The 27,064-nt window shown below is 42.6% G+C and overlaps 1 protein-coding gene across 1 annotated transcript in view; it reads left to right on the plus strand.

The window, feature by feature from the left end:
- The window catches only part of LOC106577282 (protein eyes shut homolog), a 222,385-nt gene that overhangs the window by 143,322 nt on the left and 51,999 nt on the right, over window positions 1-27,064 (plus strand). Inside the window, exons 20-21 of the mRNA XM_045701765.1 lie at window positions 5,853-6,050; window positions 17,388-17,509. Coding sequence (XP_045557721.1) covers window positions 5,853-6,050; window positions 17,388-17,509 — 320 coding nt within the window. The remainder of the gene's footprint in view (window positions 1-5,852; window positions 6,051-17,387; window positions 17,510-27,064) is intronic.

Here is a 27,064-nt window from a genome sequence, read left to right on the forward strand (position 1 = left end):
GGAGGCTGGGTGGTTCGGCTTGAATTCACCCGCTTAGACACAGCTACTCGTCCGTAGCTCGTGTAGAAAAAGATTTCTTTGTCTTCAACCTTGTGTTTCGTTTTGGGGTTCGTTGACTTTGTTAGACCTTCGCTGCAGCTTGGGGTCAATTAGTCTCATATGTTAATTCTTCACTCTCCTGTCTTATACCCTTGGGTCAGAAGTGGGCGTAACCGCCTTTAGGGCAATTCTCTGGGCGGACCAAGTTAAGGGGCAAGGCCTAGATTTGACTAAAATCCTATTTTAGACACTACCTTCATATCTCATCTTTACCAAAACATTCTCTTTGATTTGGATATTTTCCAACAACGTACAATGTATAAACATCAGGCATATACTGGGAAAACTCTTAAAGGTACAATGTTTTCATAATAACGTCATCTCTTAACCTTTAATAACAATTCAAAAGTTACATACATTTTCATATTCCACCTCTCGTCATGACCACCATTGTGGCTGACGGAAACCATTGTTCCAAAGTCCCTTTATTGCATGTTTAATGTTCTGAGGCCAGTTCTCCATAGTGAGAGGACAAAGGAATTTCTCAGTGGCCTAAGGTTTATTATGGGCGTGAGGTGTCATAAAACCCCCCACATCTTCAGACCCCTAGATCTCTCCTCCTCTGTTGGGGGTTTGGGAGATAATCTGTAGGGTGGTGGTCTCCTGTACCCTGACCTGATCAGGACAGTCATGACACAAGGTATAACAATCTGTCGTTCTGCCCCTGAACAAGGCAGTTAACCCCACTGTACCCTGGTAGACCGTCTTTGTAAATAAGAATTTGTTCATAACTGACTTGCCTAGTTAAATAAAGGTTAGAAAAATATAGATATATTTTTTAAAACACCTATGTGAGAATGCAGCTTATTTAACTAGGCAAGTCGTTGACTACAGCTCAGCGTTCAACACCATAGTGCCCTCAAAGCTAAGGATCCTTGGACTAAACACCTCCCTCTGCAGCTGGATCCTGGACTTCCTGACGGGCCGCCCCCAGGTGGTAAGGGTAACAACACATCCGCCACGCTGATCCAAAACACGGGGGCCCCTCAGGGGTGCGTGCTCGGTCTCCTCCTGTACTCCCTGTTCACTCATAACTGCACAGCCAGGCATGACTCCAACACCATCATTAAGTTTTCTGATGACACAACAGCCTGATCACCGACAGCGATGAGACAGCCTATAGGGAGGTCAGAGACCTGACCATATGGTGCAAGGACAACAACCTCTTCCTCAACGTGATCAAGACAAAGGAGATGATTGTGGACTACAGGAAAAGGAGGACTGAGCATGCCCACATTCTCATCAACGGGGCTGTTGTGTAGCAGGTTGAGAGCGTCAAGTTCCTTGGCGTCCACCAACAAACTAGCATGGTCCAAGCACACCAAGACAGTCGTGAAGAGGGCACGACAAGACCTATTCCCCCTCAGGTTACTGAGGGGATTTGGCGTGGGTCCTCGGATCCTCAAGGGGTTTTGCAGAAGCACCATCGAGAGCGTCCTGATAGGTTGCATCGCTGTCTGGTGTTGCGGTTGCACGGCTTCCAAGTCTAGGTCCAAGAGGCTTCTAAACAGCTTCTATCCCCGAGCCATAAGACTCCTGAACAGCTATTCAAATGGCTACCCAGAATATTTGCACTGCCTCCCCCCCTTCTACTCTGCTGCTATTCTCTATGCATAGTCACTTTAATAACTCTACGTACATGTACATATTACCTCAATTACCTCGTCACCGGTGCTCCCGCACATTGACTCTGTACCGGTACCCCCTGTATATAGCCTCCACATTGACTCTGTACCGGTACTCCCTGTATATAGCCTCCACATTGACTCTGTACCGGTACCACCTGTATATAGCCGCCACATTGACTCTGTACCGGTACCCCCTGTATATAGCCTCCACATTGACTCTGTACAGGTACCCCCTGTATATAGCCTCCACATTGACTCTGTACCGGTACCCCCTGTATATAGCCTCCACATTGACTCTGTACCGGTACCCCCTGTATATAGCCTCCACATTGACTCTGTACCGCTACCCCCTGTATATAGCCTCCACATTGACTCTGTACCGGTACCCCCTGTATATAGCCTCCACATTGACTCTGTACCGGTACCCCCTGTATATAGCCTCCACATTGACTCTGTACCGGTACCCCCTGTATATAGCCTCCACATTGACTCTGTACCGGTACCCCCTGTATATAGCCTCCACATTGACTCTGTACCGGTACCCCCTGTATATAGCCTCCACATTGACTCTGTACCGGTACCCCCTGTATATAGCCTCCACATTGACTCTGTACCGGTACCCCCTGTATATAGCCTCCACATTGACTCTGTACCGGTACCCCCTGTATATAGCCCTGCTATTGTTATTTACTGCTGCTCTTTAATTATTTGTTATTCTTATCTCTTCCTTATTAAAAAAAAATAATAATTCTTAAAACTGCATTTTTGTTTAAGGGTTTGTAAGTAAGCATTTCACTGTAAGGTCTGTTGTATTCAGCGCATGGGACAAATAAACTTTGATTTGATTTGGTCCTTTTTAGCTATAGTGGTAAAGGGCAGGAGTCAGAATCGTGACCGGTGTGCAGCTACAATCTCTGCCTTGTCTGGTCTTGAAACACTGGCTATATTATTGGGAGTTGTATATAGGAGACTGGACCCTACACTGGGCCCTACAAATGCTATGGTCGACACTCCCATTGGAGTTGGCTATACAGCCCAAAGAGATCTGGGTCCAGGCTAAGGTTGCATAACGCTGATAGCCCACAGCTTTGCCTCCTCAGCATACTGTACTATGATGAATCACTGGTCACTGACCTCTCAGTCTGTCCTGGTCCTGCAGTAGAATCAGAAGCATGAACACAAGCCGGTGGGCAAAACGGCTTGATAACGATGTCATTATAACAGGGTTACAACCAATTCTATTCTGGACACTTTCAGATTTCGCTATCAACAAATGCGGAGAAAAGTACAGTAAATGTAAAATGCACATAAAATCAACAGTGAAATGTTTGGATACAGTCTTGTGTCAGGTGAACTGTTGTGTCTTCAACTTTGGTCTAATCATTTTCCCATAATCTCCAAACTTTTTCCTTTCAATTGCTACCATGCTTATGCATATGCGTTTCATATTTCTCTACCGATTGCATTTAGCCCTATCCATATGGGCCAACTCCCACAAGGGTTAACCCTTTGCTCCAGGGTCGCCGTTGATAATGGCTGACCCTGGCCGTGACCCCACTCCTCTGCTTCGTTACATATCCTGTGTTTCTTTGAAAATATGTTTTATATACTGTAGCTAGTACTGGTCGTGACATGTTCTATGCTTTCACCAGGGTTGAAGACGGAGTTCAGTGCCATGGTAGATGGCTCTATAGAATTACAGATTTTATAGGATCTCTGTGGATAGTTCAACACATTTTTCAACCCTCTAATGACATGTTTTATGCTTTCACCAAGTTTGAAAACTGAGACCTACTGAGATCAGTGCCATGGTAGATCTTTAAATATCTTTACCTCAAGCTGTTCCAGTTTTGTAATCATGTACTTTCTCCTGCCTTTAAAAAAAAAAATCTTCTTGCAGAAATTATCAGAGGTAGGAAAGATAACTACTTGTTTTGATATGTCAAGCTTGCATGGAAATGATGCTCTTCCCAAAAATGTCTTCTGTGTCCCAAATGGCACCGTATTACCTATTTAGTGCACTACCTATGGTCCCTGGTCAAAAGTAGTGCACTAAATAAGGAATATGGTGCCATTTTCGTGTTCTCATTTATTCACACTGTTCATTGCTTGGCTCTGTCATGTTTTTTAACTGTCTTTGTTGAAAACACTTTGCCTTGTTCATGTGTTTTCTTATTTAAAATGTTTTCCAAGAGTGCGCTTTCATCAAAAAGTGTTTTGATACTGTGCTTTTGGCATGCTGGTTCTTCCAGCTAGCTATTATTTTAGGCCTGAGTGGAGTTTTCTGGCTTGTTATTCTGCTTCGTAGAGGTGATGTGTGCGTCTTCTTGTATGTCTATCTGTTATGAAGTCAATATGAAACAGTTTAAAAGTCAAGAACTATCGGTCAAGCCAGCTTGTTTTGCTCTCGCGATAAAAATGTAACTTTCCTTGATTACGTGATAACAACTAAACTTTCCCTCTGAGAAAACAGTCATGAGCATAGTGTTGCTACTATTCACATGATTGAAGAGGTGCATGATTATGTCAATATCTTATAGTCTGTTTTATTGTTGTGAACAAGGAGTTTTGAAAGTGACTCCAAGATGTTCATACCAAATGGAACCCTATTCCATATATAGTGTACTACATAGGGGAGCAACAGTAGTGCACTACATAAGGAATAGGGTGCGATTTGAGATGCATCCTTAGTGCTAAACTAGAATTCACAATAAAAACACTTTTTTTTTACCATTTCAGTAAAAACATGTTTATTAGGTAATTTACATATTTTCTCCTAAGAAATACTTCCATTATTCTCCAAAAAGTACATTTTTGCATTATATAGGTAATTATACGATTTTCATTTACGTTTTTATTTCAGATATAGCACTGAAATGATCAGAAACCTTCAGTAGCATTTGAGATCTGTCATCACACCAGAGGGAGTTTGAGATGTTACTAAGCATTGGTACATATTAAATGTTAATGATTGACTAATTAGCAGTAAATGTATTAGCTCCCCATATTATCCAGTATACTGGCACCATCATAAAGCAGACAGTCAGTGGTGTCAACCAGGGACATACAGTCTTTCATAGTCATTCCCCACGCCCTGTTCAGTTATGTATTGTTCATTTCATTAAAATATTTGAGACAAAATATCAAATATAATTTATTACACAGATGAGCTGAAATACGTTTGAGAATGTGTTTATTTTATGCACCAGGGAGCAATTGTGTACAACAATGAACTTCTATGTCTGTCTGACACTGTTTCTCTGTCTGCCTGTTTTCTGGCCTGCTGCTCTACCTTCTCTGTCTGACACTGTTTCTCTCTGTCTGCCTGTTTTCTGGCCTGCTGCTCTACCTTCTCTGTCTGACACTGTTTCTCTCTGTCTGCCTGTTTTCTGGCCTGCTGCTCTACCTTCTCTGTCTGACACTGTTTCTCTCTGGTTCATCCATGTTTCTAAAAACGTCAAATTTAGAAGTTATTCCAAACATCAAAATAAAATTTAAAAAAGTTTAGAAATTAACTCTAGATTCTTAAGATTAGACATGAACTCAGAATGGTTAAGGTAGGGTTCAGGTTTGGGATTGGCTTAAAACAGAAATATCTAAAATAACTTTCTATCACTGGATTTAAACATGCAACCTTTAGAAACAGAGGCAGATGCTAACCATTGATAAAGGTCAGTATCGCTGGACTTTCTATCACTGGATTCGAACATTCAACCTTTGGAACCATCCCCATCCACAACACTCTAGCAAAACCAAAGCCTACTTGAAGGTAACAGCACTCACTGTTCCCCCTAGTGGTCGGTTTCCATATCATCTCCCGACGTCCTCAGACATGGATGGACGTGGAATAGTGGCTTGTATGACAGGTGACCTGCCTGGTCTTCTCTCTCTTCTCTCTCTTCTCTCTGCCTATTTGTTGTTGTCCGCTGCTCTTCCTACAGCATGTCGGAAGAAATAATGTCCATCTGAAAATGTTTCTCACTCGTCCTGTTTGCCTATTAATTATTGGGCTCTGCTCTTCTTACCGTACTAGAAGTAGGAACTGTGAGTTCTATGTCTGACTCTGTGTCTCTCCCCCTACCCCTGCTGGTTGCTGGGCCCTGCTCCCGCCACCTCCTACTATAGGTAGGAACTGTGAGTTCCTCCCCTGTGAGGCCAACAACCCCTGTGAGAACGGTGCTGAGTGTGTAGAGGAACCTGATCAGGTCCATTTCCCCCTGGGTTTCCGCTGTCGCTGTCGACGGGGCTTCACAGGTCCCCGCTGTGAGATCAACATGGACGAGTGCAGCTCAAACCCCTGCCTTCACGGCTTCTGCTACGATGGTGAGACACACACACCACTGGTGTACCACACACCCCTACAGCCCCCTCAGGGAGGGCGGGGGGCACGGGCTCTGGGGGCCCCTAACCCTTATTTATTTTTTGTGTTAGGGGCCCCCTGGAGGTTGGTTCCCCCTCCCCAGATAGCATATGAACAGGTAATAAGTCATGGCAAAATGTTTAGAATAGCAGGAAATTAGATTTTAAAAAAATACAAAATTCTCTGTCTCATTGCAAAATGTGTAGAATAGCATGATATGAGCTATAAAACTGCAATATTTTCTCTCTGCCCCATTGCAATATGACTAGAATCAGAAACTGCAGTAGAGAAGGGCGAGTAGCGACCCACATGTCACAAAGCAGCGAGAAGCATCAGCCTACATGTCACAAACACGTTTAATAACCACTCAGAGACAGGCCCCAGCTAACACATCTAAAAACACCCCATCTCTATCTCTCTCTCTCTCTCTCTCTCTCTCTATTTATCTCTATTTATCTCTCTCTCTCTATTTATCTCTCTCTCTCTATTTATCTCTCTCTCTATATATATTTATCTCTCTCTCTATTTATCTCTCTCTCTCTATATTTATCTCTCTCTCTCTCTATTTATCTCTCTCTCTCTCTCTATTTATTTCTCTCTCTCTATTTATCTCACTCTCTCTCTCTATTTATCTCTCTCTCTATTTATTTATCTCTCTCTCTCTATTTATCTCTCTCTCTCTATTTATCTCTCTCTCTCTCTCTCTATTTATCTCTCTCTCTCTCTCTATTTATCTCTCTCTCTCTCTCTATTTATCTCTCTCTCTCTCTCTCTATTTATCTCTCTCTCTCTATTTATCTCTCTCTCTCTCTATTTATCTCTCTCTCTCTCTATTTATCTCTCTCTCTCTCTATTTATCTCTCTCTCTCTCTATTTATCTCTCTCTCTCTCTATTTATCTCTCTCTCTCTCTCTATTTATCTCTCTCTCTCTCTCTATTTATCTCTCTCTCTCTCTATTTATCTCTCTCTCTCTCTCTATTTATCTCTCTCTCTCTCTATTTATCTCTCTCTCTCTCTATTTATCTCTCTCTCTATATTTATATCTCTCTCTCTCTATTTATCTCTCTCTCTCTCTATTTATCTCTCTCTCTCTCTATTTATCTCTCTCTATTTATCTCTCTCTCTCTCTCTCTATTTATCTCTCTCTCTCTCTCTCTCTCTCTCTCTCTATTTATCTCTCTCTATTTATCACTCTCTCCCTCTCGCTCTCTATGTATCTCTCTCTCTCTGTCTGTTTCTCTCCTCCCTCTCTCTCACCCCACCCCTACTCCTACCTTGTGCATCACAGTTGGTTTAGCTCACTTGCTTTCTGACAGGTACTGTTCCAGTGGGTCACCACCACTGTGACTAATAAGGACCGTTATGAGACTGGAGTTATTCCATCTGATGGTAATGACTGCATCCCAAATGGCACCCTGTTCCCTATAGAGTCCACTGCTTTTGACCATGGCACATGTACCCTATTTCCTTATGTAGTGCACTACTTTTGACCAGGGCAAGTATCCGGGGCACCGCAGTGGTCACCATCTGATGAGTTCTGTAACCTAACCACAGAGACCATCTGAGTTCTGTAACCTAACCACTGAGAGACCATCTGATGAGTTCTGTAACCTAACCACTGAGAGACCATCTGATGAGTTCTGTAACCTAACCACTGAGAGACCATCTGATGATGAGTTCTGTAACCTAACCACTGAGAGACCATCTGATGAGTTCTGTAACCTAACCACTGAGAGACCATCTGATGAGTTCTGTAACCTAACCACTGAGAGACCATCTGATGAGTTCTGTAACCTAACCACAGAGACCATCTGATGAGTTCTGTAACCTAACCACTGAGAGACCATCTGATGAGTTCTGTAACCTAACCACTGAGAGACCATCTGATGAGTTCTGTAACCTAACCACTGAGAGACTATCTGATGATGAGTTCTGTAACCTAACCACTGAGAGACCATCTGAGTTCTGTAACCTAACCACTGAGAGACCATCTGATGAGTTCTGTAACCTAACCACTGAGAGACCATCTGAGTTCTGTAACCTAACCACTGAGAGACCATCTGATGAGTTCTGTAACCTAACCACTGAGAGACTATCTGATGATGAGTTCTGTAACCTAACCACTGAGAGACCATCTGAGTTCTGTAACCTAACCACTGAGAGACCATCTGATGAGTTCTGTAACCTAACCACTGAGAGACCATCTGATCAGTTCTGTAACCTAACCACTGAGAGACCATCTGATCAGTTCTATACCCTAACCACTGAGAGACCATCTGAGTTCTGTTACCTAACCACTGAGAGACCATCTGATGAGTTCTGTTACCTAACCACTGAGAGACTATCTGATGAGTTCTGTAACCTAACCACTGAGAGACCATCTGATGAGTTCTGTAACCTAACCACTGAGAGACCATCTGATCAGTTCTATACCCTAACCACTGAGAGACCATCTGAGTTCTGTAACCTAACCACTGAGAGACCATCTGATGAGTTCTGTAACCTAACCACTGAGAGACCATCTGATTGTACATGAGAGACCATCTGATGAGTTCTGTAACCTAACCACTGAGAGACCATCTGATGAGTTCTGTAACCTAACCACTGAGAGACCATCTGATCAGTTCTGTAACCTAACCACTGAGAGACCATCTGATCAGTTCTGTACCCTAACCACTGAGAGACCATCTGAGTTCTGTAACCTAACCACTGAGAGACCATCTGTGAGTTCTGTAACCTAACCACTGAGAGACCATCTGATCAGTTCTGTAACCTAACCACTGAGAGACTATCTATGAGTTCTGTTACCTAACCACTGAGAGACTATCTGATGAGTTCTGTAACCTAACCACTGAGAGACCATCTGATGAGTTCTGTAACCTAACCACTGAGAGACCATCTGATGAGTTCTGTAACCTAACCACTGAGAGACCATCTGATGAGTTCTATACCCTAACCACTGAGAGACCATCTGAGTTCTGTTACCTAACCACTGAGAGACCATCAATTATTCATCAATGCTGTGTCCTAATTTGAATAATGGATGATACATTTCAGACTTAATACAATCAAAGAAATCTCACCACACACACACACACAGTCAAATCCCCAAGGCAGAATGTTGTTTTTCCTTCGCTGGCTGGCTGGCGATTAATCCAATAAGGCTTCTATGTATTCCATCTCCAAAAGAAATGATGAAACAACTCCTAGATCAAATGAACAGTGTGGGTTAAGGATCAGAGATGACCAAAGTGATAAAGGATGAAACAACTCCTAGATCAAATGAACAGTGTAGTAAGGATCAGAGATGACCAAAGTGATAAATGATGGAAGCTGTGTTATTTCTCTAAAGAAATGTGCTTTAAAGTCATTGTCAAAAACAGATATTTGGCTTTCACCATATTTGGCTTTTGTTCATAACATTGTCAACATATGGTTGGTCAAAAGGTGTATTATATGAGGTTATTACGTTGCCACACACGTCGATGCAATATGTCCGTCATGTCAAATGTAACTAGCAGCTCTCTCAGGAGACATGGAGCACACCGGGAAACACATTTAGAATATTGGGAGTGACAGAAGCTTTATGAACTGTGATCCTTATGAACTGTGATCCATTTTCCATTAGTTGACGTAGCTTCACATTCTTTTCTGTCGGTTTAGATCTCTGCCCACACACTGTTGAAATCATCTCTTTCACAGTATAGTACATAAAGAAACACAAAAAAACAAGATATGTAGGTCAAGTTTATTCTCCATATGTATTAACCACATTGGGGCGGCAGGTAGCCTAGTGGTTAGAGCGTTGAGCCAGTAACCGAATGGTTGTTAGATCGAATCCCCGAGCTGACAAGGTAAAAATCTGTCGTTCTGCCCCTGAACAAGGCAGTTAACCGACTGTTCCTAGGCCGTCATTGTAAATAATAATTTGTTCTTAACTGACTTGCCTAGTTAAATAAAGGTGAAATAAAATGGTAAATCTGCTTAAAAAACATCTCTGGGCTAGGTGGGACGTGACCGTCCCACACTATTCAACAGCCAGTGAAATAGCATGGCGCGAAATACAAAACAGCAAAAATCTCATAATTTCATTTTCTCAAACAATCAACTATTTTACACCATTTTAAAGATAAGACTCTCGTTAATCTAACTACATTGTCCGATTTCAAAAAGGCTTTACGGCGAAAGCATAAAATTAGATTATGTTAGGACATAAACTTCACAAAGAAATCCACACAGCCATTTTCCAAGCAAGGACATGCATCACAAAAACCAAAAGTACAGTTAAAATATTCACTAACCTTTGATCTTCATCAGATGGCACTCATAGGACTTCATGTTATACAATACATGTATGTTTTGCTTGATAAAGTTCATATTTATATCCAAAAACAGCATTTTACATTGGCGCGTGATGTTCAGAAAATGTATTCTCACCAAAACTTCTAGTGAATGTGCACATCAATTTACAAAAATACTCATCATAAACGTTGATCAAATTTACAACAGTTATTGAAAGAATTATAGATACTCTACTCCTTGACGCAACCGCTTTGTCAGATTTCAAAATAACTTTACGGAGAAAGCACATTGCTCAATATTCTGAGTACATAGCTCAGCCATCGAAGCAAGCTATACAGCTACCCGCCAAGTTCTGGCATCAACAAAACTCTGAATTAGTATTATAAATATTCTCTTACCTTTGCTGATCTTTGTCAGAATGCACTCCAAGGACTCCTACTTCCACAAGAAATGTTCGTTTTGTTCGAAATACTCCATATTTATGTCCAAATACCTCCGTTTTGTTTGTGCGTTCAGATCACTATCCAAAGGCATAACGCACGAGCGCAGTACCAGAGACGAAAAGTCAAAATGTTCCATTACCGGTCATAGAAACATTTCAAACATTGTTTACAGTCAATCCTTAGGATATTTTTAACATAAAACGTCGATAATATTCCAACTGGACAATAGCGTATTCATTCCAGGAGAAAAAGAAGGAACGGCGCACTCGCGGGATTGCGCATCACCAAGCCCTTTGTCCTCAGGCAGTCCACTCATTGACTGAGCTACTATTCTCTGCCCAGTAACAGGAGAAGGATGAAAAAAAATTCTAAAGGCTGTTGACAGCCAATGGAAGCCTTGGGAAGTGCAACGTGACCCCACAGACACTGTAGTTTCGATAGGGATTCAAAAGAAGAACTACAATTCTCAGATTTCCCACTTCCTGGTTCGATTTTTCTCAGGTTTTTGTCTGCCATATGAGTTCTGTTATACTCACAGACATCATTCAAACAGTTTTAGAAACTTCAGTGTTTTCTATCCAAATCTACTAATAATATGCAAATATTTGACTCTGGGCCCGAGTATTAGGCAGTTTACTCTGGGCACGTTTTTCATCCGAAGTCGAAAATACTGCCCCCCTATCCTCCTGAGACCCAGCAAAACAAAGTTTGGTCACAAAAAAATCATCTTACAAAAAAAAAAGAGATTTTGTATTGCTTGTGCTCTGTAGTGGCCATTAAGACTGAAAAATGTAACATTACAATAAATGAGGACAGGAGGAAAAACACAGTCAGTTATTAACATCCTGTTGTCCAATACAGGGGCGGCAGGTAGCATAGTGGTAGAGCGTTGGGCCAGTAACTGAAAGGTTGCTGGATCGAATCCCCGAGCTGACAAGGTAAAAATCTGTCGTTCTGCCCCTGAACAAGGCACTGTTCCTAGGCCGTCATTGTAAATAAGAATTTGATCTTACTGACTTGCCTAGTTAAATAAATAAAAAAATACAGAGGACATTTAATAGCAAGCTCTTATTTAACATGAAAAAATGATCACACTGCTCTGAAAACTCATCAAACTATTCCTGAGATATTTGCCTTTTAGAAATAATCTGAATATCAAACTTACAAAAAATGCTAATTACGCAAATACACACTTACCATAAAATGTGCTAATGGGGATGGTAGCTATTTTGAAGAACCAGAAAGAATAAATGATCAAGGTGATACCCCCACACATAATATCATTGAAAAGTCCAGGGCCCAGTTTCCCAATCGCGATGGAACTTAGGCTTCCGAGTGTTTTAACGATGCATCGTTCCTACAACGGCCAAAGATGCAATATTAGTTTACCAAAACATGAAGCAGAAGGAACGTTCGCTAAGTGCACTGTTGAGGCTTGTGTCGATACTGATAGGATCAAAAGAAAGGAAACACTGGTCTCGGATCAGCTTTCTCCATTCAAATCTTACCTTAACATTAGAATTATTCTACAATGCTGACAACGGATCAGCTCCTAGATAGATATTATCAACTATAGCTGCAAATATTCAGGCGGCTTATTTTAATGCTTACTCTATAATAATGCACTAAAGATTTGGCACATCATTATGCTACACATCAAGAAATATGTTGAGACACATTACAGACAGGAGCCTACAAGGAGTAAAATAGAACTAAATTGATTGAACATTAAATGTATTTCAATATTATTGAAATAGACCTAGTGTTGCAATGGTGTTGAAGGTTCGTTTTGGACTAGTGCCCAACTGAGCATTCTACTCAATGCATCGTCAATGAGATCTGATATAGATTTACAACATTGCCATCTGTCTAAAGTAAATTTGACGACGTGATAATGCTGGCAAGTTGTTTGACTACTTTAGCAATGTCATCGTATTTCCAGGCACTATAGCCTCCATCCAGAATGTCTCGCCTTATCACCACCTTAGTGAACCACTATGGTGTCGCAAATACAGGGCGGCTTGACAACGGGAGGGCAACAAAAAAACATCTAAGGACGCACTTAGCTGTTCTATAGGTGGTCTGAATAAGAGATTAGATTACGAGTGTTTTCAAGTGCGACATTACCAAGGTTCTAAAGATGAACTTAACCTTAAGATACTTTTGGGAAGCCCCGGGCCCAGAATATTCTCTTAAAACTTCTTTGGGATCGATCTCCCTTCCACGGGACGGTTGAGCTAACGTAGGCTAATGCGATTAGCATGAGGTTGTAAGTAACAAGAACATTTCCCAGGACATAGACGTATTTGATATTGGGAGAAAGCTTACATTCTTGTTAATCTAACTGCACACAATTTACAGTAGCTATTACAGTGAAATAAAACCATGCTATTGTTTGAGGAGAGTGCACATTTTTGAACATGAAAAGTTATTAATAAACAAATTAGGCACATCTGGGCAGTCTTGATAAAGATTTTTAACAGAAATGCAGTTGTTCATTGGATCAGTCTAAAACTTTTCACATGCACTGCTGCCATCTAGTGGCCAACATTTAAATTGCAGCTGGGCTGGAATAATACATTATGGCCTTTCTCTTGCATTTCAAAGATGATGGTACAAAAAAAATACAAAAGAATGTTTGGTTTTTCCTTTGTATTATCTTTTACCAGATCTATTGTGTTATATTCTCCTACATTCTTTTCACATTTCCACAAACTTCAAAGTTTTTCCTTTCAAACGGTACCAATAGTATGCATATCCTTGTTTCAGGGCCTGAGTTACAGGCAGTTAGATTTGGGTATGTCACTTTAGGTGAGAATAGAAAAAAAGGGGCGGATCCTTAGGACCTTACACAGTGGCATGTATGGCCTTAGAGATACGGACCAAAAACAACTTCATTGCTGGGTCTCAGGAGGATATTATAGCATTAAAAACAGTATTCAAAAGTTGTAATATAGATGACAGCAAGATTGTCAGAAGTCATACGTCCCAAATGGCACCCTGTTCCCTATATAATGCACACATTTGACTAGAGCCCTGTGGGCCCTGGTCAAAAGAAGTGTACTAAATAGGGAATAGGGTGTAATTTGGGAAGCAATCAGGGTTTTTTCCTGGGTACTTAATGTAAACAACATTAAACCCCCCTGGATGGCGTCAGCATGCTTCAGGTCGGCTAGGCCAACTGAACGAGTGTGCTCGCGTACTCCTTTAAAAGACCTTCGCTTGAATAACAAGAAAAAAGCAGCAATAGTACTGTTTGTTCATTTTGAGACGCCGTTGCCAGTAGTCACTTCGACAAAATTGTTGAAGATAACTCGAGAATTCTGTCATTAATTTGATGTTGATGTTTTTGCCTAGGAGATCTTAGTCAGGCAATTTTACATCTAGCTAAGATGTTTGGTGCAAATTTCTCAATGAAAAAATGTACATAAAAACGAGTCATCTCTCGTTGAATGACAACAAAGACTTTATTGAAGAATCCCTGCTGTTGACTAATCACTGAAGGTTTGTAGACTTTGGTTACCGACTTCGGCTTGCCTCCAAAAAGGCATGTAGTCTGCCTGAACAGCCGAAAAAAATAATAATCCAAAACGAACAAAAACGTCAGAAAATGTAATCATAATATATGCATGAACTCTTCCAAACTGTTTCGGCTGGGAAGGATGCGGATGCCTTTAGTTGGGGGCAGTTGGCTTGAGCGGTCCTGAGAGCCTGAGAGCAGAGGGGGCCGGGTGGCTGGTGGTGTCCCTCCAGGCTCACAGGCTGGCCTTCAAGACCTGGAGCTCAGCTACACCGACCAAACATGGAGTCACCAGGGAGAGCAGAGCTCCTCACAATTCCAGCCCCATCCACCCAGCCCCATCCACCCAGCCCCATCCACCAGGCTCTAGCCGCCTAGCCGCCTAGCCCCATCCACCCTGTCCCATCCACCCAGCCCCATCCACCAGGCCCTAGCCACCCAGCCCCATCCACCCAGTCCCATCCACCCAGCCCCATCTACCAGGCCCCAGCCACCCTGTCCCATCCACCCTGTCCCATCCACCCAGCCCCATCCACCAGGCTCTAGCCACCCTGTCCCATCCACCCTGTCCCATCCACCAGGCCCTAGCCACCCAGCCCCATCCAACCAGCCCCATCCACCCAGTCCCATCCACCCAGTCCCATCTACCAGGCCCCAGCCACCCAGCCCCATCCACCCAGCCCGAGCCACCCAGCCCCATCCACCCAGCTATTCACCAGAGACAGCAGAGGTCTGTACAACTACAGCCATCAGGGATAGCTCTGCATAGTCCTAGTTCCAGCCATCCAGCGCCAGCCACCCAGGCCCAGCCACCCAGCCCCAGTCACCCAGCCCCATCTACCTAGCCCAGTCACCTAACCCCAGCTACCCAGCCCCATCTACCCAGCCTCAGTCATGCAGCCCCAGTCACCCAGCCCCATGTACCTAGCCCCAGTGACCTAGCCCAATCTACCTAGCCCCAGTCACCTAGCCCCAGCCACCCAGCCACCTAGCCCAATCTACCTAGCGCCAGTTACCTAGCGCCAGGCCCCCGGGCCCAGACACCTAGCCCCATCTACCTAGCCCCAGCCACCCAGGCCCATATATCTAGCCCCATTCACCCAGCCCCAGCCACCCAGCCCCAGCCACCCAGGCCCATATATCTAGCCCCAGTCACCCAGCCCCAGTCACCCGGCCCCAGCCACCCAGCCTCATATACCTAGCCCCAGCCACCCAGCCTCATATAGCTACCCCAGTCACCCAGCCTCATATAGCTACCCCAGTCACCCAGCCTCATATAGCTACCCCAGCCACCCAGCCTCATATAGCTAGCCCCAGCCACCCAGCCTCATATAGCTAGCCCCAGCCACCCAGCCTCATATAGCTAGCCCCAGCCACCCAGTCTCATATACCTAGCCCCAGCCACCCAGCCTCATATACCTAGCCCCAGCCACCCAGCCTCATATAGCTAGCCCCAGTCACCCAGCCTCATATAGCTACCCCAGCCACCCAGCCTCATATAGCTACCCCAGCCACCCAGCCCCAGCCAACTAGCCCCATCAGCTGGGATGAGTAATGCCACTGCCACCCATGACCTAAAGCATTTAATGAGAGTAATAGCAGCTACACACACCAAAGACAGAGTGACAGCATAGATTACATGGTAAATCTTTGGGATAATGAAGGACCCATGGCTACGGGTTGTAATAAATTCACTCCCCTGGAAGAACCGTCGCAATTACCCTTGTCACTGCCACTGACTGTGTACTACTGTTGTGGTGGTCTCTGTCCCAAATGGCATTCTATTCTCTACGTAGTGCACTATTTCTGACCACAGCCCTATGGGTGCCATTTGGGAGGCAAACTTGGTAAGAAAAGGAGATGGTGATGAATCTCTCTTTAACATCATCAATGATTAATAAAGAGAAAATAAGAAATAGGAATTGGATTATTAGCCCTGGGAGATTCTGATTTCTGACATGGTGCACAGAAATCGACACATTTCTAACAGTTCTTTCTATCTCACACTTCCCTTTTCTGTCCGTTTACTATGTTGGCTTCACTAGATCACTTGAGAGAGAGAGAGGAAGCACATGACCAGGCTTTCATTGAGAAAGAGAGGGGGAATAGGTAGAGAGAGGTATAGAAAGAGAGAGTTAATAGGTAGAGAAAGAGATGGTGAATTGGTAGAGGTAGAGAAATATGATGAATAGGTAGAGAAAGAGATGGTGAATAGGTAGAGGTAGAGAGGGTGTATAGGTAGAGAAAGAGAGGGTGAATAAGTAGAGAGAGGTAGAGAAAGAGATGGTGAATAGGTAGAGGTAGAGAGGGTGTATAGGTAGAGAAAGAGAGGGTGAACAGGTAGAGAGAGGTAGAGAAAGAGATGGTGAATAGGTAGAGGTAGAGAAAGGGTTGGTGAACAGGTAGAGAGAGGTAGAGAAAGAGATGGTGAATAGGTAGAGGTAGAGAAAGGGTTGGTGAACAGGTAGAGAGAGGTAGAGAAAGAGTTGGTGACCAGGTAGAGAGAGGTAGAGAAAGAGATGGTGAATAGGTAGAGGTAGAGAAAGAGTTGGTGACCAGGTAGAGAGAGGTAGAGAAAGAGATGGTGAATAGGTAGAGGTAGAGAAAGAGAGGGTGAATTGGTAGAGAGGTAGAGAAAGAGAGGGTGAATAGGTAGAGAAAGAGAGGGTGAATAGGTAGAGAGGTAGAGAAAGAGAGGGTGAATAGGTAGAGAAAGAGAGGGTGAATAAGTAGAGAGAGGTAGAGAAAGAGAGGGTGAATAGGTAGAGGTAGAGAAAGAGAGGGTGAATTGGTAGAGCGGTAGAGAAATAGAGGGTGAATAAGTAGAGGTAGAGAAAGAGAGGGTGAACAGGTAGAGAGAGGTAGAGAAAGAGAGGGTGAATAGGTAGAGAAAGAGAGGGTGAATAGGTAGAGAAAGAGAGGGTGAATAGGTATAGAAAGAGAGGGTGAATAGGTAGAGGTGAGAAATGTACTATCAAATCCATCCGTAGTACATTGTAAGTTATACCTAATTGACATATTTCTTTCCTTTTAGTGGTAGATGGGTTCTACTGCCTGTGCAACCCTGGCTATGCTGGTGTGAGATGTGATCAAGACATAGATGACTGTGCCAGCAACATGTGCAGCAACAATTCAACCTGCAGAGACCTCCACTTGGTGAGTTTGATTTGGGGTAAAAGGCTAGGAAGGATACAACGTTATCACGACATGCCTCGTTCATGTCCATATCAAACAATATCAATATGGTATTGAATTATCAATATTGTTGCCCACCACTAATAGAAATCAACAATTCAAAAGGGTAAAACAACACTTATTTCCAATGTGGTCCTTGAAGTGGATTAAGTCATATATTACATGCTCAGGCAAATATGAGGTGACAAAGCAGATTTGTTTTAATAAGGGGCAGGGGGGTAGATAATGGAGAGTAGGGGGTCCAGCACACAGCCCTGGGGAACACCCTGTATAACTGGAATGGACTCTTAGTTGTGGCCAGTGAGGTAGTTTCCAAGTTTCTATGTGTGCTTATTTCATATTATGGTATGTCTTTGGTTTTGTAACACTTGGGAACAATCCACATCTATTACTGTGTGTGTCAGCCATCACATCTTCATTTACATAGTCTAACATTATGCTACATCCTGTTTCTCTGTGTCAGCCATCACATATTCATTTACATAGTATAACATTATGCTACATCCTGTTTCTCTGTGTGTCAGCATCACATCTTCATTTACATAGTCTAACATTATGCTACATCCTGTTTCTCTGTGTGTCAGCCATCACATCTTCATTTACATAGTATAACATTATGCTACATCCTGTTTCTCTGTGTGTCAGCATCACATCTTCATTTACATAGTCTAACATTATGCTACATCCTGTTTCTCTGTGTGTCAGCCATCACATCTTCATTTACATAGTCTAACATTATGCCACATCCTGTTTCTCTGTGTGTCAGCCATCACATCTTCATTTACATAGTCTAACATTATGCTACATCCTGTTTCTCTGTGTGTCAGCCATCACATCTTCATTTACATAGTCTAACATGATGCTACATCCTGTTTCTCTGTGTGTCAGCCATCACATCTTCATTTACATAGTCTAACATTATGCTACATCCTGTTTCTCTGTGTGTCAGCCATCACATCTTCATTTACATAGTCTAACATTATGCTACATCTACATGTTTCTCTTTTCCTCTCTTCTCGGCCATTTCTCTTCACCATCTCTACCGTACGCCCTGTCGTTTGCCCTTTCCCTCTCTCCCTTGTTCATCTGATATTTATCTTCACACACTTTCTTTTCACATTTTATTCTCTCTCTCTCTCTCTGTTCTCTCTGTTCTCTCTGTTCTCTCTCTAGCCTTTCTCCTCCTGTTTGTTCTCCTTTCTCTCTGTTCTCTTTTCTCTCTCTCTCTCTGTTCTCTCTCTCTCTCTCTGTTCTCTCTGTTCTCTCTCTAGCCTTTCTCCTCCTGTTTGTTCTCCTTTCTCTCTGTTCTCTTTTCTCTCTCTCTCTCTGTTCTCTCTCTCTCTCTCTGTTCTCTCTGTTCTCTCTCCTCTAGCCTTTCTCCTCCTGTTTGTTCTCCTTTCTCTCTGTTCTCTTTTCTCTCTCTCTCTCTGTTCTCTCTCTCTCTCTCTCTGTTCTCTCTCTCTCTCTCCTCTAGCCTTTCTCCTCCTGTTTGTTCTCCTTTCTCTCTGTTCTCTTTTCTCTCTCTCTCTCTGTTCTCTCTCTCTCTCTCTCTCTGTTCTCTCTCTGTTCTCTCTGTTCTCTCTCCTCTAGCCTTTCTCCTCCTGTTTGTTCTCTGTTCTCTGTTCTCTCTGTTCTCTCTGTTCTCTCTCTCTCTCTCCTATAGCCTTTCTCCTCCTGTTTGTTCTCCTTTCTCTCTGTTCTCTTTTCTCTCTCTCTCTCTGTTCTCTCTCTCTCTCTCTGTTCTCTCTCTCTCTCTCTCTCTCTCTCTCTCTGTTCTCTCTCTCTCTCTCTCTCTCTCTGTTCTCTCTCTCTCTCTCTCTCTCTCTCTCTGTTCTCTCTCTCTCTCTCTCTCTGTTCTCTCTCTCTCCTATAGCCTTTCTCCTCCTGTTTGTTCTCCTTTCTCTCTGTTCTCTTTTCTCTCTCTCTCTCTGTTCTCTCTCTCTCTCTCTGTTCTCTCTCTCTTCTCTCTCTCTCTCTCTGTTCTCTCTCTCTCTCTCTCTCTCTCTCTCTCTCTCTGTTCTCTCTCTCTCTCCTGGCTCCCCTCCTCATTCGCTCCCCTCTGTCTTTGCTCCCATCTTCCTTCTCTCCCCTCATGCTTTTCAAGCTACACGAGGGACCACACACACACACACACACACACACACACACACACACACACACACACACACACACACACACACACTTACAGCCCTCCCTCCTCTCTCTAAATTAATAAACAAGGTGTTAGGATTCATACACTTCAGACTCAGAACTGTAGGGTAGAAAATAGGATACCATTTATTTCTGTTGAATAATGCAAAACTCTATTCTAGCTGCTTAAAATGGAGACGGGGACAGGGAGGAATCCATTTATTTCACCAGTGGTGGAGCAGAACGGCTTTAAATGAAAGATTTCCACTTAGTAGTGGAGTTTGCGAACGTTTTATAAATCCTCTCATAAGAATGTGAAGTATTTATGTTTAGTGTAATCACTATGGTCTATGTGCAGAGTGAGATGATTTGTCTGATGTGCTAAGCATTTCAATTTCCACTGCCAAGGATTTCTGCCATTTGTACTCTACTGTTATCCCTGTAGCATGTATCTCTTTGAATCCCGTTGTTAATTATTGGAATGTATCCATTACAAGTGGATATGTCCCGTACAACACATACTCCATGTTGCCTAGCTTCTATGAGAATATTAAGAGACATCATGTCTTGATTAGATGTAAAAAGTAAGCCATCAAAGATGCATGAACTGTGCAGCATGTTTAACCTGTTGGGGCTAGGGGGCAGTATTTTCACGGCTGGATAAAAAAACGTACCCGATTTAATCTGGTTACTAATCCTACCCAGTAACTAGAATATGCATATACTTATTATATATGGATAGAAAACACCCTAAAGTTTCTAAAACTGTTTGAATGGTGTCTGTGAGTATAACAGAACTCATTTGGCAGGCAAAACCCTGAGACATTTTCTGACAGGAAGTGGATACCTGATGTGTTGAATTACCTTTAAGCCTATGCCATTGAAACACACAGGGGCTGATTAATGTTTTGGCACTTCCTATTGCTTCCACTAGATGTCACCAGCCTTTACAAAGTGTTTTGAGTCTTATACTATGAGATCTGACCGAACAAGAGCCTTGGAACGGTGATGGCCGATTAGACTCTGGCGCGAGGTCATGTTGGGTACACTCGTTCCAATACGTTTTAAAAGAGAATGCATTCGTCCACCTTGAATATTATTCATGTTCTGGTTAAAAAAGGCACTAATGATTTATGCTATACAACGTTTGACATGTTTGAACGAACGTAAATATATTTTTTCCCTTGTTCATGAAGTGAAGTCCGGCGGGCTTAGATCATGTGCTAACAACACAGAGCTTTTTGGACATAAATGATGAGCTTTTTTGAACAAAACTACATTCGTTATGGACCTGGGATTCCTGGAAGTGACATCTGATGAAGAGAATCAAAGGTAATGGCTTATTTACATAGTATTTTCGATTTTAGATCTCTCCAACATGGCCGTTTGTCTGTATCGCAAAGCGTATTTTTCTGGGCGTAGTGCTCAGATTATTGCAAAGTGTGATTTCCCAGTAAGGTTATTTTTAAATCTGGCAAGTCGATTGCGTTCAAGAGATGTAAATCTATAATTCTTTAAATGACAATATAATATTTTATCAATGTTTTCTAATTTTAATTATTTAATGTGTGGTGCTGACTTGACTGCCGGTTATTGAAGGGAAACGATTTCCTGAACATCAACGCCATAGTAAAACGCTGTTTTTGGATATAAATATGAACTTGATAGAACTAAAAATGCATGCATTGTCTAACATAATGTCCTAGGAGTGTCATCTGATGGAGATTGTCAAAGGTTAGTGCATCATTTTAGCTGGTTTTATGGTTTTGGTGACGCCTGTCTTTGAATTGACAAAACATTACACACAGCTATTGTCAATGTACTCTCCTAACATAATCTAACTTTATGCTTTCGCCGTAAAACCTTTTTGAAATCGGACGACGTGGTTAGATTAAGGAGATGTTTATCTTTCAAAGGGTGTAAGATAGTTGTATGTTTGAAAAATTTGAATTTTGACATTTATTTGGTTTCAAATTTGCCGCTCTTGAAATGCACCTGCTGTTGATAGGGTGCACCACGGGTGGCACGCTAGCGTCCCACATAGCCCCAAGAGGTTAACAACACTCCATGATGATCAAACAGTAGACCAGGCACTTGACTGTTTAATAACACTCCATGGTGATCAAACAGTAGACCAGGCACTTGACTGTTTAACAACACTCCATGATGATCAAACAGTAGACCAGGCACTTGACTGTTTAATAACACTCCATGGTGATCAAACAGTAGACCAGGCACTTGACTGTTTAATAACACTCCATGGTGATCAAACAGTAGACCAGGCACTTGACTGTTTAATACCACTCCATGTTGATCAAACAGTAGACCAGGCTCTTGACTGTTTAATAACACTCCATGATGATCAAACAGTAGACCAGGCACTTGACTGTTTAATAACACTCCATGGTGATCAAACAGTAGACCAGGCACTTGACTGTTTAATAACACTCCATGATGATCAAACAGTAGACCAGGCACTTGACTGTTTAATAACACTCCATGATGATCAAACAGTAGACCAGGCACTTGACTGTTTAACAACACTCCATGGTGATCAAACAGTAGACCAGGCACTTGACTGTTTAATAACACTCCATGATGATCAAACAGTAGACCAGGCACTTGACTGTTTAATAACACTCCATGGTGATCAAACAGTAGACCAGGCACTTGACTGTTTAATAACACTCCATGTTGATCAAACAGTAGACCAGGCACTTGACTGTTTAACAACACTCCATGATGATCAAACAGTAGACCAGGCACTTGACTGTTTAACAACACTCCATGGTGATCAAACAGTAGACCAGGCACTTGACTGTTTAATAACACTCCATGGTGATCAAACAGTAGACCAGGCACTTGACTGTTTAACAACACTCCATGGTGATCAAACAGTAGACCAGGCACTTGACTGTTTAACAACACTCCATGTTGATCAAACAGTAGACCAGGCACTTGACTGTTTAACAACACTCCATGATGATCAAGCAGTAGACCAGGCACTTGACTGTTTAACAACACTCCATGATGATCAAACAGTAGACCAGGCACTTGACTGTTTAACAACACTCCATGGTGATCAAACAGTAGACCAGGCACTTGACTGTTTAACAACACTCCATGGTGATCAAACAGTAGACCAGGCACTTGACTGTTTAACAACACTCCATGATGATCAAACAGTAGACCAGGCACTTGACTGCATGGTTGAAGAGGTTATTGTCATCCTGTATGAAGAAGATTGCTGACTGATTAACTGTGTGTTCCAAATGACATCATTGTCCCTATATAGTGTACTACTTTTGACCAGGGCCCATAGGGCACCCTATTCCCTATATAGTGCCCTACATTTGACCAGGGCCCATGGGGCACCCTATTCCCTACATAGTGCCCTACTTTTGACCAGGGCCCATGGGGCACCCTATTCCCTATGTAGTGCCCTATGGGCCCTGGTCAGAAGCTGTTGCTCTGGATAGGAGTGTCTGCTAAATGACTAAAATGTAAATGTAAATTTGGGAAGCGACCACTGTGTTAGTTATTACCTGTTTGATGTGATGCAAATCATCTTCTTCTGTTTTGTCACTGTGTTGGCGTTTATGGAAATGAACATTGTTAATGATACACCTGTGTAAGAAGCAGCGAGGCCCCCATGGGGCCCCTTCTGTAGATGTTGTTTGGTAACATTGTTTGTTGCTGTTGCAGTAATGATCTAATATTTTATTACATTAGCATGGCTGACACACACACACATTTTCACGCGTAAGCACGTACACACACACGCGAGCAGACACACACACACACAACTGATTACTGTACATTTGGTGTTAATTAATTTTGAAAGAATTGATGTTGTTGGATGTATTGGAGTTTGGATGGATTTAGAGGCAGAGGCCATTACTGTTGAAGGAATCATTTAGGATCCATTACTGTTGAAGGAATCATTTAGGATCCGTTACTGGTGAAGGAATCCTTTAGGATATGTTACTGGTGAAGGAATCATTTAGGATCCATTACTGTTGAAGGAATCATTTAGGATCCGTTACTGGTGAAGGAATCATTTAGGATCCGTTACTGGTGAAGGAATCCTTTAGGATATGTTACTGGTGAAGGAATCCTTTAGGATCTATTACTGATGAAGGAATCCTTTAGGATCCACTACCAGTGAAGGAATCCTTTAGGACCCATTACTGGTGAAGGAATCCTTTAGGATCCATTACTGGTGAAGGAATCCTTTAGGATCCATTACTGGTGAAGGAATCCTTTAGGATCCATTACCGGTGAAGGAATCCTTTAGCATCCATTACCGGTGAAGGAATCCTTTAGGATCCATTACTGGTGAAGGAATCCTTTAGGATCCATTACTGGTGAAGGAATCCTTTAGGAGCCGTTACCGATGAAGGAATCCTTTAGGATCCATTACTGGTGAAGGAATCCTTTAGGATCCATTACTGGTGAAGGAATCCTTTAGGATCCATTACTGGTGAAGGAATCCTTTAGGATCCATTACTGGTGAAGAAATCCTTTAGGAGCCGTTACTGGTGAAGAAATCCTTTAGGAGCCGTTACTGGTGAAGGAATCCTTTAGGATCCGTTACTGATGAAGGAATCCTTTAGGATCAAATACTGGTGAAGAATTCCTTTAGGATCCATTACTGGTGAAGGAATCCTTTAGGAGCCGTTACTGATGAAGGAATATTTTAGGATCCATTACTGGTGAAGGAATCCTTTACGATCCATTACTGGTGAAGGAATCCTTTAGGATCCGTTACTGATGAAGGAATCCTTTAGGATCAAATACTGGTGAAGAAATCCTTCAGGATGCATTACTGATGAAGGAATCCTTTAGGATCCATTACTGGTGAAGGAATCCTTTAGGATCCAATACTGGTGAATTAATCCTTTAGGATCTGTTACTGGTGAAGGAATCATTTGTATTGTTTTTGCTCTGAACTTCATGTCACTGTATCCTTGATCCACCTATCAAAGCTCCTCAGTTATTTCAATTTTAATGCATTTGTATGTTTTTGTATGGACATCTTTTCAAGGTTTTGGTTCATAACCTTGCTGGTAAAACAGCTGAAACACTGACAATACAGCTTGGTTTTGCAATAGTGTACATCTAGAAGACAATACAATATCACAACATGTCAATGTGAAGGACAAGGTGACAGTTCCACTGACTTGAAGTTAATGAAAGATAAAATATTCCCAGTCTTGGTCACAGTGTTATTGTGTTCCTGGTTCAGCAGTCGTGTTTCCTGTCTTTTCCCCATTCTTCATCTCATTATTCAGATAGAGACAGCCAGGAACTGGAACCCACTTCACACCTTGATAACGTCCTAAATGGCACCCTATTCCCTACATAGTGCACTATTTCTGACCAGGGCGTAGTGCACTATGTAGGGTATAGGGTGTTATTTCTGCCGTAGCCCTTGTTTACCATTGCAGTTATTCTAGCTCCCTCTATGCAAAAAAGTGTCCCACAGAGCATCAGTATCTTATTAGGGATAATTGCATCTCCATGAAGGTGATTTCAAAGGAAAAATATGATTATTAGATTTGTCCCAAATTATACCCTATTCCCAATATAGGGAACTACTTTTGACCAGAGCCCTATGGTAGAGCCATATAAGTAGTGCTTTATGAAGGGAGTACGGTGCTATTTTGTAGCCTATATTCTCCATAACCCGAGGTGAGGAATTGGTGTCTCCCGAAGGCATCTCATTTATCATGAGATGACTGTTAGATTTTCTCTTTTTCCTCTTACCCTCCTCTAATGAATAGGGCCCTGCAGTGTCCTACCCTCCTCTTATGAATAGGGCCCTGCAGTGTCCTACCCTCCTCTAATGAATAGGGCCCTGCAGTGTCCTACCCTCCTCTTATGAATAGGGCCCTGCAGTGTCCTACCCTCCTCTAATGAATAGGGCCCTGCAGTGTCCTACCCTCCTCTTATGAATAGGGCCCTGCAGTGTCCTACCCTCCTCTAATGAATAGGGCCCTGCAGTGTCCTACCCTCCTCTTATGAATAGGGCCCTGCAGTGTCCTACCCTCCTCTAATGAATAGGGCCCTGCAGTGTCCTACCCCATCAATGAAGGGGGCCCTGCAGTGTCCTACCCTCCTCTAATGAATATGGCCCTGCATTGTTCTACCCCCTCTTATGAAAAGCGCCCTACAGTGTTTTACCCCCTCTTATGATATGGCCCTGCAGTGTTCTACCCCATCTAAAGAAAAGGGCCCTGCAGTGTCCAGCCTCCTCTTATGAATAGGGGCCCACAGTGTCCAACCTCCTCTAATAAATAGGGCCCTGCAGTGTCCTACCTCCTCTTATGAATAGGGCCCTGCAGTGTCCTACCCTCCTCTTATGAATAGGGCCCTGCAGTGTCCTACCCTCCTCTTATGAATAGGGCCCTGCAGTGTCCTACCCTCCTCTTATGAATAGGGCCCTGCAGTGTCCTACCTCCTCTTATGAATAGGGGTCCACAGTGTCCAACCTCCTATGAATAGGGGCCTGCAGTGTCCTACTTCCTCTTATGAATATGGGCCCACAGTGTCCAACCTCCTATGAATAGGGGCCCACAGTGTCCAACCTCCTATGAATAGGGGCCCACAGTGTCCAACCTCCTATGAATAGGGGCCTGCAGTGTACAAATTATATCAGACAAAGTTGAACAGCTCCTCTCCAGTTTATGAAATTCAGAGTAGCAGGTGTTCAAACAGCAGCAAGCACAACACACTAGAGGTCAACCCATTTTCTTTTTTAATATATATATTTGTAATAATGACAATTACAACAATACTGAATGAACACTTTTATTTAAAATTATTATAATACATAAATAAAAAACAATTTAGTGTCAAATAAATAATGACACGTGTTCAATTTGGTTTAAATAATGCAAAAACACAGTGTTGGAGAAGAAAGTAAAAGTGCATTATGTGCCATATAAAAAAGCTAACGTTTAAGTTCCTTGCTCAGAACATGAGAACATATGAAAGCTGGTGGTTCCTTTTAACATGAGTCTTCAATATTCCCAGTTAAGACGTTTTAGGTTGTAGTTATTATAGGAATTATAGGACTATTTCGCTCTATACCATTTGATATTTCATATACCTTTGACTAATGGATGTTCTTATAGGCGCTATGGTATTGCCAGCCTAATCTCGGGAGTTGATAGGCTTGAAGTCATAAACATCGCTGTGCTTCAAGCATTGCGAAGAGCTGCTGGCAAACGCAGGAAAGTGCTGTTTGAATGAATGCTTACGAGCCTGCTGCTGCCTACCACTGCTCAGTCAGACTGCTCTATCAAATATCAAATCATAGACTTAATTATAATATAATAAACACACAAAAATACGAGCCTTAGGGCATTAATATGGTCAAAT

This window comes from Salmo salar, chromosome ssa18 (assembly GCF_905237065.1).
Source record: "Salmo salar chromosome ssa18, Ssal_v3.1, whole genome shotgun sequence".
Lineage (NCBI taxonomy): Eukaryota > Metazoa > Chordata > Actinopteri > Salmoniformes > Salmonidae > Salmo > Salmo salar.